This window comes from Elephantulus edwardii, unplaced genomic scaffold (genome assembly GCF_000299155.1).
Source record: "Elephantulus edwardii isolate Elephantulus edwardi_28Jun2011 unplaced genomic scaffold, EleEdw1.0 scaffold00050, whole genome shotgun sequence".
Taxonomy (NCBI): domain Eukaryota; kingdom Metazoa; phylum Chordata; class Mammalia; order Macroscelidea; family Macroscelididae; genus Elephantulus; species Elephantulus edwardii.
The window spans coordinates 13,323,487-13,339,907 of record NW_006399800.1 but is presented as its reverse complement, the minus strand read 5'-3'; the positions used below and the strand labels follow the sequence as shown (position 1 = coordinate 13,339,907).

At 37.7% G+C, this 16,421-nt stretch overlaps 1 protein-coding gene across 1 annotated transcript in view; it reads left to right on the top strand.

The window, feature by feature from the left end:
* Positions 1 to 16,421, top strand: part of APC (adenomatous polyposis coli) — a gene marked incomplete at its 3' end in the record, with an annotated part of 125,609 nt that overhangs the window by 29,154 nt on the left and 80,034 nt on the right. The window contains exons 3-4 of the mRNA XM_006886699.1: positions 11,127 to 11,211; positions 14,604 to 14,805. Coding sequence (XP_006886761.1) covers positions 11,127 to 11,211; positions 14,604 to 14,805 — 287 coding nt within the window. The remainder of the gene's footprint in view (positions 1 to 11,126; positions 11,212 to 14,603; positions 14,806 to 16,421) is intronic.

Genomic DNA, 16,421 nt, shown 5'->3' with positions numbered 1-16,421 from the left:
TAGAAAGGAATTGGCAGATACAGAGGAATTTAAAGAAATAACATATGAGCAAGAGCCTATGGTGATGAAGGAAGAAGTTCAAGCTGCTTTGAAGGAAATAGCTTTGAAGGAAGATTTCTTTAGTCTTTTAAATATAACGTTTAATTAGAGTATTTTCAATATTCTGTTTAAGAAATCTTTGTTACTCCACAGACATGAAATGTATTCCTTATGGTTTTTTCCCCAGAATATTTATTGTTTTGTCATAAAAAAATGATGAAAAGGAAAAGAAATCATAAATTGGGTTTCATTAAAACCAAGATTTTTTTTCTGTTATCAAAAGATTTCATTACGCTTTTGAATATGGTGAAGGACACAGCATGGCAGTTGATACTAATGATGTTGTTGTTAAGTGCCATCGAATTGTAGACCACTCATAGCGACCCTATGAACAAAAGACCTGCACAATTGTATAACTTTCATCATTTCTCTAAGTTCATAGCGTTTTCAGAGGGAAGCTATTTCGGAAGTGGATGCCACTCCTGTTTCCAGGCTTGTTTTTATGAGGGAGATCCACCAAACACTGTCCAACATGGGTAGCCATTACCACATTTGACTCAGTACTAGTGATGGTTGCACAAATTATTAATGTAATTAGTGTCAGGTTGATTTGACAGTTGTGAATTTACCACACTTGTACATTTTTTTTTAAAGATTTTGTTAATGCTTCTAGAAGTGAATATCTTTATAACCTTAAGATAGATAAGATTTCTTAGCACACATAAAAGACTAAACATGAAAGAAACAATTGAATAAATGGAACTTTATAAAAACTTTTTTTTATGTTTTTCAGAAGAATTGAGAAAATGAAAAAGTATAGTGTGAAAAAATATATGAGCCATACATGTATTTGACAAAGGACTCAATTAAATATGTATAAAGAATTCCTACAAGTTCTTAACAAATTGAGTTGGAGGAAGACTCAGCAAGCCATCTGGTGGGTTGTGCAGATGACACACTTCTTGCAGAAAGTGAAGAAGACTTGAAGCATTTTCTGTAGAAGATCAAAAGCTATGGCCTTCAATATGGATTATATCTCAATATTAAAAAGCAAAAATAGGCAGAATCATGATTGATAGAGAAAAGATTGAAGTTGCCAGCAAGTCCCTTTTATTTGGATCCGCAATCAGCAGCCAGATTAACAGCAGCCAAGAAGTCAAAAGGCATACTGCATTGGGGAATTCTGTCAGGAATCTCTCCAAAGTACTGAAGAGCAAAGATGTCCATTAGAAGAATAAAGAAAAGGGAGCTCTGGTGGCCTAGTGGCTAGAAGCTGTGCTGCACTCCTGAAGATGCACCGTTCAAATCCATCAGTTGCTCTGCTGGAGAAAGAAGGGCAATCTCTTCTTGTGCCAGTCGGATCTGACACAGAACAAGGGCAGGGGGTAGGGGTTGGAAAGAAATAAAATTTTTAAAAAAAAAAACCAAACCACCCCACAAAACACACACTCCCCCCAAAAAAAAGACTAAAGTAGACCTGAGCCAAGTGATACCTTTTGGATTACTTGATATACATCTAAAAACTGTACAGTGAATAAGGATGACAGATGAAGAATTGATGCCTTTGAGTGTTAAGAGTACTGAATAGATATCCCATGAATATAAGTCTGTTTTGGAAAAAGGGCAACCAACATTCTCTTTTAAGGCAAGTGTGGTGAAACTTTGTCTCACATACTTTGTGCACATGGTCAGGTGGAACCAGTCCTTGGAAAAGGACCTCATAATGGGAAAAGTGGAGGGCCAAAGAAAGAGAGGGAGACTCAATAAGAGAGTGACAGTGTGTTATAGTGGATTCAAGCATATCAGATTATGGGGATGGCACAGGATATTTCAGAGTTCAGATCTGTTGTTCATAGTATAGCTGTGAGTAGTTGTTGATTTGATGGCACTTCATAACAACCATGACAAAAAGGCAATGTAGTGTTTAAAATATGAACCAAAGGGAGCTCTGGTGGCCTAGTGGCAAGAAGCTGCACTACAATCCCAGAGGAACAAGGTTCGAATCCACCAGACGCTCTGCCGGAGAAGGAGGCGCAATATCCTCCTGTACCAGTCAGATCTGATTTGACGGTACACGCACACAAATATAAAAAAAAAATAAATAAATTAAAAAAAAAATATGAACCAAAGACTTGAGAAGAACTGGTCATGCCAAATCTGGCCAGATTATGAAGCAAAAAGTAATCTATACATTCCTGATAGCATGAAATAATTACTTTGTGGAAGCATTTGAAGTTAAGTTCTCTGTCTTTGCAGTTCAGCTCTCAGATAAGACAAGTGAGTGTATATATTTGTTAAGATACTTACAATAATGTTTAAACACTCTAATACCCACAAACTGGGAACCATCCAAGCACTCATTAAAAGGCAAAAGGATACCTTTTTATTTATCCATAATTATAATATAATACTAGGCAGCATTAAGACAGAATAAACTACGTATGTACAAAGATTCTCACCACTGGACCAATTGGCAGCATCAGAATGGATGGTGAAGAGATTGAGATTGTTCACAGCTTTAGTTTGCTTGGCTCCATAGTCAACAGTCTTGGCACCAGCAGCCAGGAAATTAAAAGGCGCATTGCCATGGGAAAGTCTGCTGTTAGGGACCTCTCCAAAGTACTGAAGAGCAATGGTGTCTCTCTGGAGACTAAGGTGCATCTGATACAGGCCATGGTCTTCACAATCACTTGTTATGCATCAGAGAGTTGGACAATGACCAGGGAGGATAGAAGGAGAATTGATGCCTTTGAGCTGTGGTGCTGGAGAAGATTATTGAGAGTACCATGGACTGCTAGGAAAACAGATTCATCCTGTAAAGGGTTAAACTGGGTGACTTCTTGGAGGCAAGGATTCTGAGGCTCCGTCTAACATACTTTGGACATGTTGTGAGGAGAGACTGGTCCTTAAAGAGGGACATCATGCTTGGGAGGGTGGAGGGACAGCACAGGAGGGGAAGACCCTCTATGAGGTGGATTGATTCAGTGACTGGGATAATTGGGATGGGAGTGTCGGAGACAGTGTGATTGGCACTGGACAGAGCGGAGTTTAGGGCTGTTGTACATAGGGTTGCTTATGAGTCACAGGCGACTCGACAGCACATAACAACATAAATAAGGGTAAATTTTAGATCATACTTCCAGCACAAAAAAATGAAGCACAAATTATATCTTGTTCAATTGGCTGACACAGAAGAATTTAATGAAACAACGTATGATTAAGAGGCAATGGTGATGAAGCAGGACGTTCAAGCTGCTATGAAAGAACTGGCAGAAAAAATAAAGCCCCAGAAATTGATGGCATACCAATTGACAAGTTTAACAAATAGGTAATGCCCTGGACGTGGCTTACCAGGTTGTGCCAAGAAATCTGGAGGACAACTACCTGGCCAACTGACTGGAAGACATCCATATTTATTACTGTCTCCAAAATAGTTGATCTGACAGAGTGTGGAAATTATCAAACAGTATCACACACAAGCAAAATCCTGCCGAAGAGTGTCCAAAACCAAGTGGAACAGTACATTAACAGAAAACTACCAGAAGTATAAGCTGGATTTAAGAGGCTGTGGCAATAGAGACATTATAGCCCATGTTAGATGGGTCCTGGCTAAAAGCAAATAGTACCAGAAGAATGCCTTTCTTTCTTTCTTTCTTTCTTCCTTCCTTCCTTCCTTTCTTTCTTTATATATATATATATATATATCTGTGCTTTATTGACTATGCAGAGGCATTTGATTGTGTGGATCATAACAAACTGGCTAACCTTGAGAAGAATAGGAATCGTAGAACACTTGATTATGCTCATGTGAAACCTCTACGTGGACCATGAGGCAGTCATCAGAACAGAGCAAAGAAACACTGTATGGTTCTGAACTAGGGAGTGTATCAGGAATGTGTCTTTTCGCCGTACTTTTTTCAATCTGTATTCAGAACAGATCTGGGAGGGTAGACTTTATGAGGAGGTATGTGGCATCAAGATTGGAAGGAGACTCATCAACAGCCTGCGTTATGCAGATGATAGAACCTTGCTTGTGAACGCTGGGAAGGACTTGAAGCATTTGATGCAGAAGATGGAGGACTGTTATCTTCAATATGGATTTAAACTCAACATCAAGAAGACAGATTCTTACCACTGGGTTAATTGGCAGCAACCTGATGAATGGAGAAGAGATTGAGGTTAACAGTTTCAGCTTGCTCGGCTCCACAGTCAACACTCTTGGCATCAGCAGTCAGGAAATCAAAAGATTTGCATTGGGGAAGTCTGCTGTCAGTGACCTCTCCAGAGTGCTAAAGAGCAATGATGTCAGTCTGAGGCTAAGGTGTGCCTGATCCAGGCCATGGTCTTTGCTATTACTTGCTATGCATCAGAGAGCTGGACAGTAACTAAGGATGACAGAAAAAGAATTGATGCCTTTGAGTTATGATGCTGGAGAAGGGTATTGAACATAGCATGGAGTGCCAAGAGAACCAAGTTTCTCCTTGGAGGCAAGGATTTTTTAAGCTCTTTCTCACATAGTTTTGGCATGTTGCCAGAAGGGACCAATCCTTGAAGAAGGGCATCATGGTTGAAGGGTGGAGGGACAGAGCAGTAGAGAAAGACCCAGAATGAGATGGATTGGGCAGAATAGCTGGGGCAATAGGGTTAAGTGAGACTGGCTTAGGATAGGACAGGGTTCAGAGCTATCGCGTATAGGGTTACTGTGAGTCATGGGCAACTGAGTGGCGTATAACAGCAACAACAACATATTCTGTGTCATCAAACCAGAATTGACCCATAGGTAAATAAGTATAATCACACTGGGGAATAAATGCTAATTAGTGAGAAGCAGAAAAGATCTTTGGGTTATATTAAACATATTTTTATTTTCACTTTGTTAAATACATGTAAAATTTCATAAAATATTTGATCAGTAAACTTATGTATGTTTTATTTGAACCAGAAGAAAGTATTTTGAAGTTACTTTTCATTATAGAATAACCTCTTAAGAGCAAAATAGTAAAAAGAAAAGAGCAAAATAGTGAACAATGTGGGTCATCTTGAGTCAAAGTAATTGTACAAGACTGTAATGTGTGTTAAAACATTTATGAAAATAATTTGGACATACCAATTTGAGTAACTTTGTAGCTTTGCAAGGAAACTGTTTTACAGGTCTTGAAAACATATTAAACATACAAAACATTCTGAAAATTTAGGTCTTATATTTTTAAATAAAAATGTTCAAGTTCAATAATTTTCTTTATTTTGTGATTGAAACTGTATAAATACATTTTCAACAGGATGTACAAAAATCTTAAACTCAATCTCATTGATGTTGAGTCAAAACTGACTCATAGCTCACCCTCCATTGAGTTTCTAAAGCTATAAAATCACATGAGAGGAAATTGCCATCTTTCTTTCTTTCTTCATTGAGTCACTGGTGGATTTGAAGCCTCAGAGAAGCATAGCCTTTGGGTTAGCAACATAACTCCCTGCAGACCGTACCACCAGTGCTCCTTGGAACCTTAAGTGTCAAATTAATCCTTACTGATCATTTTTAAAAAGTAGGTAGTAAGTACAAAACCCACTCAACTAGTTGTGGTATTGTGGTGGCTTGTGTGTTATTGTGTGATCACATCACATAATTCTGGATATGTCTTCAGGAGGAGTAGACTCCTGGAGAAAGGTTCATCCTTGATAAAAAAATACCAACCAATCAGTAGCACCCTTCATTGAAATGGATTGACACAGTGAATGCAAGAATGGACTCAAATGTAACAGTGATTTAGGAGGGTGGCTCAGGATCAGGCAGTGTTTCATTCTGTTTTACCCTGTATACTACAGTTGCTGTAAGTTTAAGCAGTGGAGCAGTACCTAGCAGTGGCAACTTGTACAGATAGGTAACAAAATCACTCATTTAAAAAGTCATTTTATCTTCAAATCCTGTCACCTAGGAAACTTGATGATGGTTTATTGTATATATTCTTTGCTATATTTGCATGTTCTTTGTAAACATGCATTCAATGTAATCATATTTTAGAGTGTACTTTTAAAAAACAAAACAATATATTAAAGAGTTCTGTTGGCCTAGTCCTAGTGTGTAGCTGCTAACAACAGCATTTACTGTGTTTCTGTGTCATAGCTGTACAGTATCTTGTACAGCCAATGTTATGGTTTATTTAAGCAGTACCTTACTATTGTAAGTTTACTCAGTCTTCTCTTTTTGATGTTATTTTTTTAATCATTGCTCTGTTTTTTTGGCATTATTTTTAAAAGGACATTATTATTTGTATGTGCTTTAAGTTTTAGTGGGTGTCCACCCACCTCCCCCATTTTCTTTTTTTAAGGTCAAAATCTGTGTAGAGAATTTCTCATTTAACAACTTTTTTACATACTAGTGTGACATTGGTTACAGTTTTCAGTGTGTCGGCATCTTCATTATGTCTATTTTGTTTATTTTAACTTAACCTTCCACTCCTTGTCTTCTCTTTGCTTTTGGGTAAATATTTTCTGCTTTGCTTTAGGGGTACTACATTGATCGTGGGTGATACTGTTTATTTTACAAGCTAATCTGTTATCTGAAAATTGAGCTCTAGAATATGGCATTACTTTCTGAAAAATGTTCTGTATGTCTTGTGACATGTCATTATTTTAAGTGTTGCTTTTAAATTTTTTAATACATATTGTTTAAAAAATAGTAAACAAAAGACGAAGAATTGCATGCAATGCTATCCTTCATAGACTACCATGATTAGCAAATTGATGATACTATTTTCTACATCAGCCTCACCTGGGAATTGTGCAGAATGTTCATTCTGAGCCCACACCCAAGAGTTTTTCAATTAGCAGTCTTTAACAAATTCTTGTGAATCTAATAGATGTGGAGTTTGATACCCAACTGGGTATATTTAAGGAGCTCTGATAGTGTAGTACATTATAAGTTCTGGAGCACATCCAGAGGACAGCAGTGCAATTCTGCCAACATTTCCTGGAGAAAAGATGAGGTCTCCTCATCAGCATTGTGGTCTGAGAAGATGCTTTATATTATTTATGTGTTTTTTAATTTATTGATGCTTGCCTTGTGACTTAAAATGTGATCTATACTGGAGAACATTCCATGAACAATGGAGAAAAAGGTATAGTGTGCTTTTTGGGGGGTGCATTAACATATAAATATCTTATGTGGTTGGGTTAGTTTATTGTGTGATTTAATTCTTCTGCATCTTTGTTGAGTTCTTTCTGGTAGTGCTATCTTTTCTTGAGAGGGATGTATTGAAGTCTCCAAGGACTACAGTAGTGTTTTTTATTTCCTTTTTCAGTTTTATTAATGTTTTCTTTTATGTATTTTGCAGGTCTTTAATTTTGTGCATAGATATTTATTATTGTTATGTCCTATTGTTCTGTTGACCCTTTCAACATTATGTAGTGACCTTCCTTGTCCTTTGTGATGGATTTTGCATTGAAATTTATTTTATCAGAGATTACTGTCACTACTCCTGCTTTTTTCTGGTTGCCATTTGCTTGGTATATTTTTTCCCACCCTTTTATTTTTAGTGTTTCTTTAACTTCATTTATCAGGTGTGTCTTTTGTAGACAGCATATTGATGGATTTGGGTGTTGTTTGGGTTTGTTTTTTTTTTTATCCAGTCTGTTACTCTCCCTCTTTTCAGTGGTACATCCAAACCATTTACATTCAGCGTGATTATTATTGCTATCATTTTGTTGAGTTCTTTTTGGTGGTGTTGCTAGTTACTTTGGTCCATCCTGCTTTCTGTGGCACCTCTGTAAGAAGGATATCGCTCAGTGTTTCCTGTAATGCTGGTCTTGTTTTTACAAACTTCCTTAGGTTCTGTTTTTCGGGGAATATCTTAATGTCTCCTTCATATTTGATGGACAATTTTTGGGGGGTATTCTTGCTTGACAGGTTGTGTTCTTTGAGTGTTTGATATATGTCATTCCACTGTCTTCTGCTTGGATGGTTTTTGCTGAGAAATCAGCAATTAATCTTATTTGCTCTCCCTTATAGGTTACTCTGTTTCTCCCTCGCTGGTTTCAGAATTCTCTGCTTATCTTTAGTTCTGGAAAATTTGACTATGATATGCCTTGGTGTTTTTCTTTTGGTATCTATTCTATATAGTGTTTGCTCAGCTTCTTGAATATATATTCTCTCATTCTTTATTATGCCTTGGAAGTTTTCTCCTAGTAATTCTTCTACAACTTTTTCAGTGCCTTGTCTTGCTGCTTCTATTCTGGGATTCTGATAATGCACATGTTATTTCTCTTGATGGTGTCCCACATTATTCTTGGGTTGTCTTCTTTTTCCTTCCTTTTTGATTCTGCTTTTCGCTCTAACAGATCAATTCTACTGTTTCACTGGTTCTGTGCTCCATCTATTCAACTCTGTTCATGTGTCCCTCCATCATGATCATGATGACAGCATTTGAAACATTGGACCTCATATCTGGATTGTGGTTTCTTGTTTTTGCAGTGTTGTTTAATTTGTTTTCTCTGCACTATGCTGGATTAAGCTCCTCCTGCTTTTTGCTTGCAGTATCCTGTAATTCTTCAAGTTTGTTTTTCACCCATTGAAAATATTCATTCATTATTCTTTTAAATTCTGTGTCAGAAAGTTCCAGGAGACTTTCTGGCCTCAGAAAATCCATTGATACTGTGTCACCTTTTGGGGGTGACATCTTGCTTTACATTTGTGTAGGTTATGAGATAGCCTGCTTCTTACATGACATTGCTATGGTAGAGCTTTTCATGCCTGAGGTGATGATAGGTTCTTGCTCTGAAGTCACTGCTCTAGGAGAGGGTAGGGCAGCTACCTTGCCTTTCTTTCTCTCTGAATTTCTGAACCAAGGGAAGATTCAGTTCAGAGCCTGTGAGAGCAGCCTCTTGTTGCAGCTAGGTCAGATCAAAGCACTCTGGATTAAAGGCAAGTTAGTTGACTTGGACATTGAAGCATGGGTTTGGGTGGGACAGGCTCCCTGGGCAGTGACGAGAGCAGAGTGGGTACGCACAGGGACTTCCCTTAGATTCCAGCTGTCCTCACTCAAATTCCTGATGTCTGACGCCCCGCCCGGCAACTCTCGCCCTGCAGCTCTCGCACAGCGGGGCTCTGGGTCTGGCAGGGCTTAAGAAAGCTCAGTCAAATTCCCACTGTCCTGCCTTGTGCCTGGTGGATGAAACCAACAGAGGCTCCTGCTGGCTCTCTGCTCCTGTGGATCCTAAAGTAAATTCCTTCTTTCAAATTCCTACTGTCGTGCATCACTCTCTCTGAGTCGCACTCTCACTTTTGATTTCTTGACTGCTACTTTCATAGCCCTGGTGTACAAGGTGCCATACAGTGGTCCCTTGTGGTTGCTGTGAGGCTGAACACTGTGACACTAATGTGTCAAATGCATTAATGGTTGGTTACCAATGCAGACAGAGAGTGGGGTGGAGCTCCCCGATTAAAACAAGCTTGGAAGGAGGAGTGGCATCAACTTCCGTAATAGCTTGCCTCTGGAAACCCTATGAACCTGGAGAGAGAAAGACACCCAAGTGTCCAGGACTCTCTTTCATAGGGTCGGTATGAGTCGCCTGTGACTCGACGGCACTTAACAACAACAACACTTTCATGGGTACTGATTGTGCATTTAAGTAATATTAAATCCTTTGCAACTTCAGTCTTTTCTCCATATATTTTTTATGTTGCCTATTGGTCCTATTTGTGATGGCCTTTGGTAATCCATATTGAAGGCTGTAGTCTTTGATCTTCTTCAATAAGTGCTTCAGGTCCTCTTCGCTTTCAGCAAACACAGTTGTGTCATCTGCAGAATGTAGGTTGTTACTTCAGTCCTGATGTTACATGCTGATGTCACTTACTTTTTCATAGAGTTCATTTCAGAAGTGGAAGCTTGTCCAAGTTCTACTGTTATTTGAAATACTGGTGACAGAGCTTCTGTCATTGCAGTAACGTGCAAACTCCCACAATACAGCAAACTAACAGATGTTTAGTGGAAAGAACATGAGTACTGTTCACTTTCAAAGTAACAGAGTATGAATACCAGTCACCTTCATAATGTGTCTGTTTACCAGATTTTCAGAATTCAGCATGATCTGTGACTTGATAGTCACCTCATGTGTTCATAGGCTATTTCTTGTTAACATAATATCTTGGATTTGGTTGTTCTGATGTTTTCTTTTGTTTCTTTAAATATATGTATCACTGTGAAGATTAACTAGTGGGAGTGTCTTTGCACTAGCTCACTTTTTGACAGTTACCATTTCCTGTTATTTATAAATCATTTTTATATAGTGGATATCTCTCCATAATGAAAAGGTTGATATGTTGTCTTTAAATATGAAAATTACTATAAGTTTATATTAAGGAATATACAGTACATCTCACCATTATAAAAATAGGAAAGAGTTTCTAACATTCTTGGAGAAGAAATGAACAAGAGAAAGATTTAGATGGAAAAATATCTCTGTAATTCAGTATTCTCATGAAATATGCTAAATTATGGTATATAAGATCTAAGCTGATAAATAAGATTTAAAAATTGATCTTTTTTGTCGTTCTGTTGTAAATTTAAGAGACATGAATTCTCTTAACATTAACTATTAATGTAACTGTGGCATAGGCAAGTTGCTGGATATATATGTTTTAAAATGGGAATAATCATATTGTTCTCAAAACTACAAATATTATATGCCAAATATTTTATGTAGTGTCTACAATAGAATCTCTTCCATAATTATAGTTATCACAAAATACTGCCATTACTATTTTGGGATATGGTTTAGTGTTACAGTGTGCTGCCAACAAAATCTTCAAGCTGCTTTTCAGGGGAAAGATGGAGAGTCTTGTCCTGTAAATATTTGCAGGCTTGGAAACAGAATGGAATATTACTGTCAGTTGGAGTTGACTCAACCGGAGTGGTCGAGTAGACTAATAATAGATGATACATAGAGAGTGCTTTACAGCTTAGAAAATGTTTTCATATTGATGTGAAAGCTTTTTTCTCCTCAGCATACATAAATTACAAGAAATTACATCATGTCGTTAAGAAATTATTTAGAATTTGTCACATTACTGTCATGTTCTTTTATTTTAACAGGAAGTACTTAAACAGCTGCAAGGAAGTATTGAAGATGAAGCTATGGCTTCTTCTGGACAGATTGACCTATTAGAGCGTCTTAAAGGTTGGACATTTTAAAGTGTTTTAAAGAATTTTTAAATTACATTTTGTCAAATATAAGTATGTAGGTTGAAATGAAGCTTTTCTTGATTTGAGTGTCAATACCATTGTTCTAGTATATTATTAGCCTTATTGTTTGTTGTTGATTGCCTTCGAGTCGAGCACGACTCATAGCGACTCCATGAACAAAAGGCCCGAAGCCCCTCTACAACCATTATTTATCAGAGTTCATAGAGTTTCTGGAGGCATTTTATTTAGGAAGTAGATGCCACTCTCACAGATATGAAAAAAAATCCACTAACATGCTAGGAATTTAACTGACTTTAAAGAAACTAATCTAGTTTGAAGGTTCATTGCCATTCGACAAACTAAGAACTAGACCTATACTACAGACTTGAGTCCTTTAACTCATTTGAAGAAGTCGTGTCCTTCTCTGTTTAATTCAAGATGGAAATTATAATTTAAGCTAATAATAAACCATTTTAGCAGGATTAGGGGGGAAAACCCCACCTTGAAAATTCAATATGTAAGCAGGCAAAGTGATTAATAATTGAAGCTAGGCAAAAAATTTTACTTTTTGGTAATAAAATATTGTTGTTGTAATGTGCTGTCGAGTCACTTGCGAACCTATGTACAAGAGCCCTAAACCCTGCTCTATCTTGTGCCAATCGCACTGCCTCTGACACCCATCCTAATTACCCCAGTCACTGAATCAGTCCACCTCATAGTGGGTCTTGCCCTCTTGCGCCATCCCTCCGCCCTCCTAAGCATGATGTCCCTCTCCAAAGACCTGTCTCTCCTTACAACATGTCCAAAGTATGTCAGACGAAGCCCCAGAATCCTTGCCTCCAAGGAGCAGCCTGGTTTAACCCCCTCTAGGATGAATCTGTTTGTTTTCTTGGCAGTCCATGGACCATTCAATACTCTTCTCCAGCACCAGAGCTCAAAGGCATCAATTAACCGTCTGTCCTTCCTAGTCATTGTCCAACTCTCTGATGCAGAACAAGTGATTGCAAAGACCATAGCCTGGATCAGACACACCTTAGTCTCCAGAGTGACACCATTACTCCAGTACCCTGGAGAGGTCCCTAACAGCTGACTTTCCCATCGCAATAAATATGTTTTTTTATTTCCTGACTACTGGTGCTAAGAGTGTTAACCATGGAGCTAAGCAGACTGAAGTTGTTAACAATCTCAGTCTCTTCACCATGCACCCTGATGCTGCCAATTGGTCCAGTGGTGAGAATCTGTCTTCTTGACATTGAGCCTCAATCCATACTGAAGGCTGCAGTCCTTGACCCTCTGCAGCAAGCGTTTCAGGTCCTCCTCAGTTTCAGCAAACAGGGTTATGTCATCTGCATAATGCAAATTGTTAATAGATCTTCCACCAATCCTGACGCCACACTTCTCCTCATAGAGCCCAGCCTCCCGGATAATCTGTTCTGCATACAGGTTGAAAAGGTATGGAGTTAGGACACATCCCTGGCGTATACCTTTCCCAGTTTTGAACCATGCAGTGTTTCTTTAAAATCTGAAGCTATTTTGTCTCATTTTCTTTTAACATACTACTTATTTTTCCCTGGCCTGGGATGGATTTGGAGGAAAAGTTTAGCCATACTGATTCTAAATATGTGTTTATTGATCATGTGCATTTCTGGTCTTGTCCATTTGAAATTCAGGACTTTAGTTAGGTTTCTGAGCCAAGCAGGATATCCTTTTACAGAATCTATATTTTAGGACTTAGTACAAGGTGTGAAAATTATTCAGCTATAACTGATACCACATGCAAGCAAGATCCTACTGAAGATTATCCAGAAACAACTGGAATACTACATTGACGGAGAACTACCAGAAATACATACTCGGTTTGGAAGAGTTTGAGGCATTAGGGACATAATAGCTGATGTTAAATGGATCTTGATGGAAAGCAGAGAGCACCAGAGGGATGTCTATCTGTGTTTCATTGACTCTGCAAAGGCTTTTGACGATGTGGATCACAATAAATTGTGGCTAACCATGAGAAGAATCGGAATCCCAGAACACTTAATTGTGCTCATGTTAAACCTATACTTGGAGCAGGAAGCAGTGGTCAGAACAGAGCAGGGAAACACTACTATATAGTTCAGGATTAGAAAAAGTGTGTATCAGTGATGCATCTTATCTCCATATCTTTTTAATCTATATGTGGAACAGGTCATTCAGAAGGCTGGACTTTATGAGGAGGAATGTGACATCAGGATTGGAGGAAGACTAATGAACAACCTTCATTATGCAGATTACACAACCTTGCTTGCTGAAACTCAAAAGGACATTTGTTGCAGAAGGTCAAAAACTGTAGTCTTTAATATGAATTGAAGCTTAACATCAAGAACGCAAAGATTCACACCGCTGGGCCAATTGGCAGCTGCATGATGGATGGAGAAGAAATTGAGACTGTGATAAGTTCAGCTTCCTTAGTTCCCCAATCAACACTCTTGGCACCAGCAGTCAGGAAATCAAAAGATGAGTTGCATTGGGAAAGTGTGCTGACAAGGACCTGTCTAGCGTACTGAAGAGCAACAATGTTAGTCTGGAGACTGAGGTGCGCCTGAACCAGGCCACATGGTCTTCATAGTTACTTGCTATACATCACAGAGCTGGACAGTAACTAAGGATGATAAAAGGATTGATATATTTGAGTTATAGTGCTGGAGAAGAGTGTAGAACATATCATACACTTCCGGGAGAACATACAGGTCTGTCCTGGAGAGGGTGAAACTGAGCTACTTCCTGTCTCATATACTTTGAACACAGGGCCAAGAGGGACCAGTTTTTCAGAGGGACATCATGCCTGGAAGGGTAGTGGGATAGCACAGGAGAAGAAGACCCAGGAGGAGATGGGTTGACTGGGTGATTAGAGAAATGAGATTAAGCCTGTTGGAGATGATAAGATTGGCTCAGGATAGGGCAGCTTTCAGAACTAATGTACATAGGGTCTCTATGAGTCACAGGCAACTCGATAGCATATAACAATGATAAAGTACTGTCCTTTTGAAAGCCTTCCCAGAGCTAACTCTATTTAGGCTCAACCTCTTTATAGTTTTTTTAAAATCTTTTCCTCTCCCTCCTATAGTGAAAATTACTGTAACCAGGAGTGCCTCTTACTCCTGTCATTTGTGATAGGGATTTCCTCTGTTCACTGTATAAATTCTTGCTCAGTAGTTGCTATAATGTAGTGCTCCTTCAGGTTTTATACTTTATATGTTATATATTTTTAATTGTATTTTAAAGTCAGTTATAATTTGGAGATTATAATATGAATTTAAAATTTTATCTTTTAAAAATATAGTAGTATTAAGGATATTATAGACTAGTTAAAGCAATTGCTATATAAATACTTGTCTCTCTTTCATTTAGAGCTAAACTTAGATAGCAGTAATTTCCCTGGAGTGAAACTACGATCAAAAATGTCCCTCCGTTCTTTTGGAAGCCGGGAAGGATCTGTGTCAAGTCGTTCAGGAGAATGCAGTCCTGTTCCTATGAGTTCATTTCCAAGAAGAGGGTTTGTCAATGGGAGCAGAGAAAGTACAGGATATTTAGAAGAACTTGAGAAAGAAAGGTATTTTTTGTTCATGATATATTCATTAATTTGTATGCTCCAACATACTATTCCCTCTTTTGGTTTTCATTTTGTGTTACAAGATAGAAATTTTGAAGCATGCATCTACTGTTAATACTTACAGGGCACTCTATATTATATTAAAGATAATACATTACTAATTGTACTTCTATTAAACCTAAAAGTAGATAATCATTTAAGTTTCTGAGATCTCCACTTTGTCACTTAAGTGTTTCTAACGCTTTGTTTATAGAGTTATGCCGATTATAATATTTATAGCTGACTGGAATATATAACTAATTTTTCATTTAATTTTTTATATCTTTTGAAATAAATTAAGCAACTACTAGATTATATATTAAATGATTGTTTCAGTTATATAAGCCCTGTTTGAAGTAGCCACAAATGAAATAGATCTCAGTTTCTCAAATTTCAGTATCTATAAAAATTGCTTGGCCTAAGGAATGAGTTCTGGTTCTTCATAGCTAGTGTATTTATTCTTCTCTTCCTGGAGAAAAATTATCTTTCAACAAATGCTAAATATGCATCATGAAGATTATATTGAATGTCTCATGCCCCTAGAAGATTACTTTGACTCCAGAATAATGTGTTATTTATATACATAAAAGTTCCTTTTTATGCTCAAATGTTACTTATTGAAATCATTAAACTTTTAGGTCTTCTTTTGTCAAATAAGGATATGGTTCTGTATTGAGGGATTTTAAAAATTCTGTTTTGATAATAGGCGTGGCAGAACATACTGGTACCAATTCAGTAGTTTCTGCATGTAAAAATCAGTGACACTGATGACATTATTTAGATTCTGTGACTAACCATTCTCACCCTCCTTTTTTTGAATGTGTCATCTTCCATTGACATTCACCACCTGCCTGGTTTCCTATGTAAACTTTCAAATTAATGATCTCAAATTGGTCCGGTAGAGAAAGGTTTTAGTGCCAAATGTTCAAGTCACATATTCTTTTTTTTTTTTTTTTTTTTAAGTCACATATTCTTTACTATTAGTTTGTCAGATGTCCTTTAGTCCATTCTAACTCTTAACAAACCTTTGTACTACAGAACTAGACATACCTTTACCAGCATGACATTTGTTGTCATGCTTGAGTCCTTTTTTGCAAACACTGTGCCAGTTCATTTCATTTTGAGGCTTTTTCTTTTACACTGACTGTCTACCTCACCGAGTATAATATGCTTCCCTCAAGACTTTCCTACCTTATGATGTTGTTATGTGCCATTCAGTTGACTGATGCATAGCAACTATATCAATAACAGTCTTGAACCCTGCCCTATCCAGTGCCATCCTCATCATCTCTGATATCCTTGAGCCCATTGTTACAGTCATTGTGTCAGTCCATCTCATTAAAGGTCTTCCTTTCTTTCACTGACTCTCTGCTTTTCCAAGCATGATGCCTTTTTCCAAAGACTAGTCCTTCCTAATCTCATGTCCAAAGTATGTGTGACAGAGTTTCACCATCCTTGCCTTTAAGAACACCCTGATTGAAAAGAATACAGAGCCAGAACTAAGAGAAACAATACCTTTCACAATAGCTAATCACAAGATTAAATACTTGGGAATAAATTTAACCAGAAGTACAAAG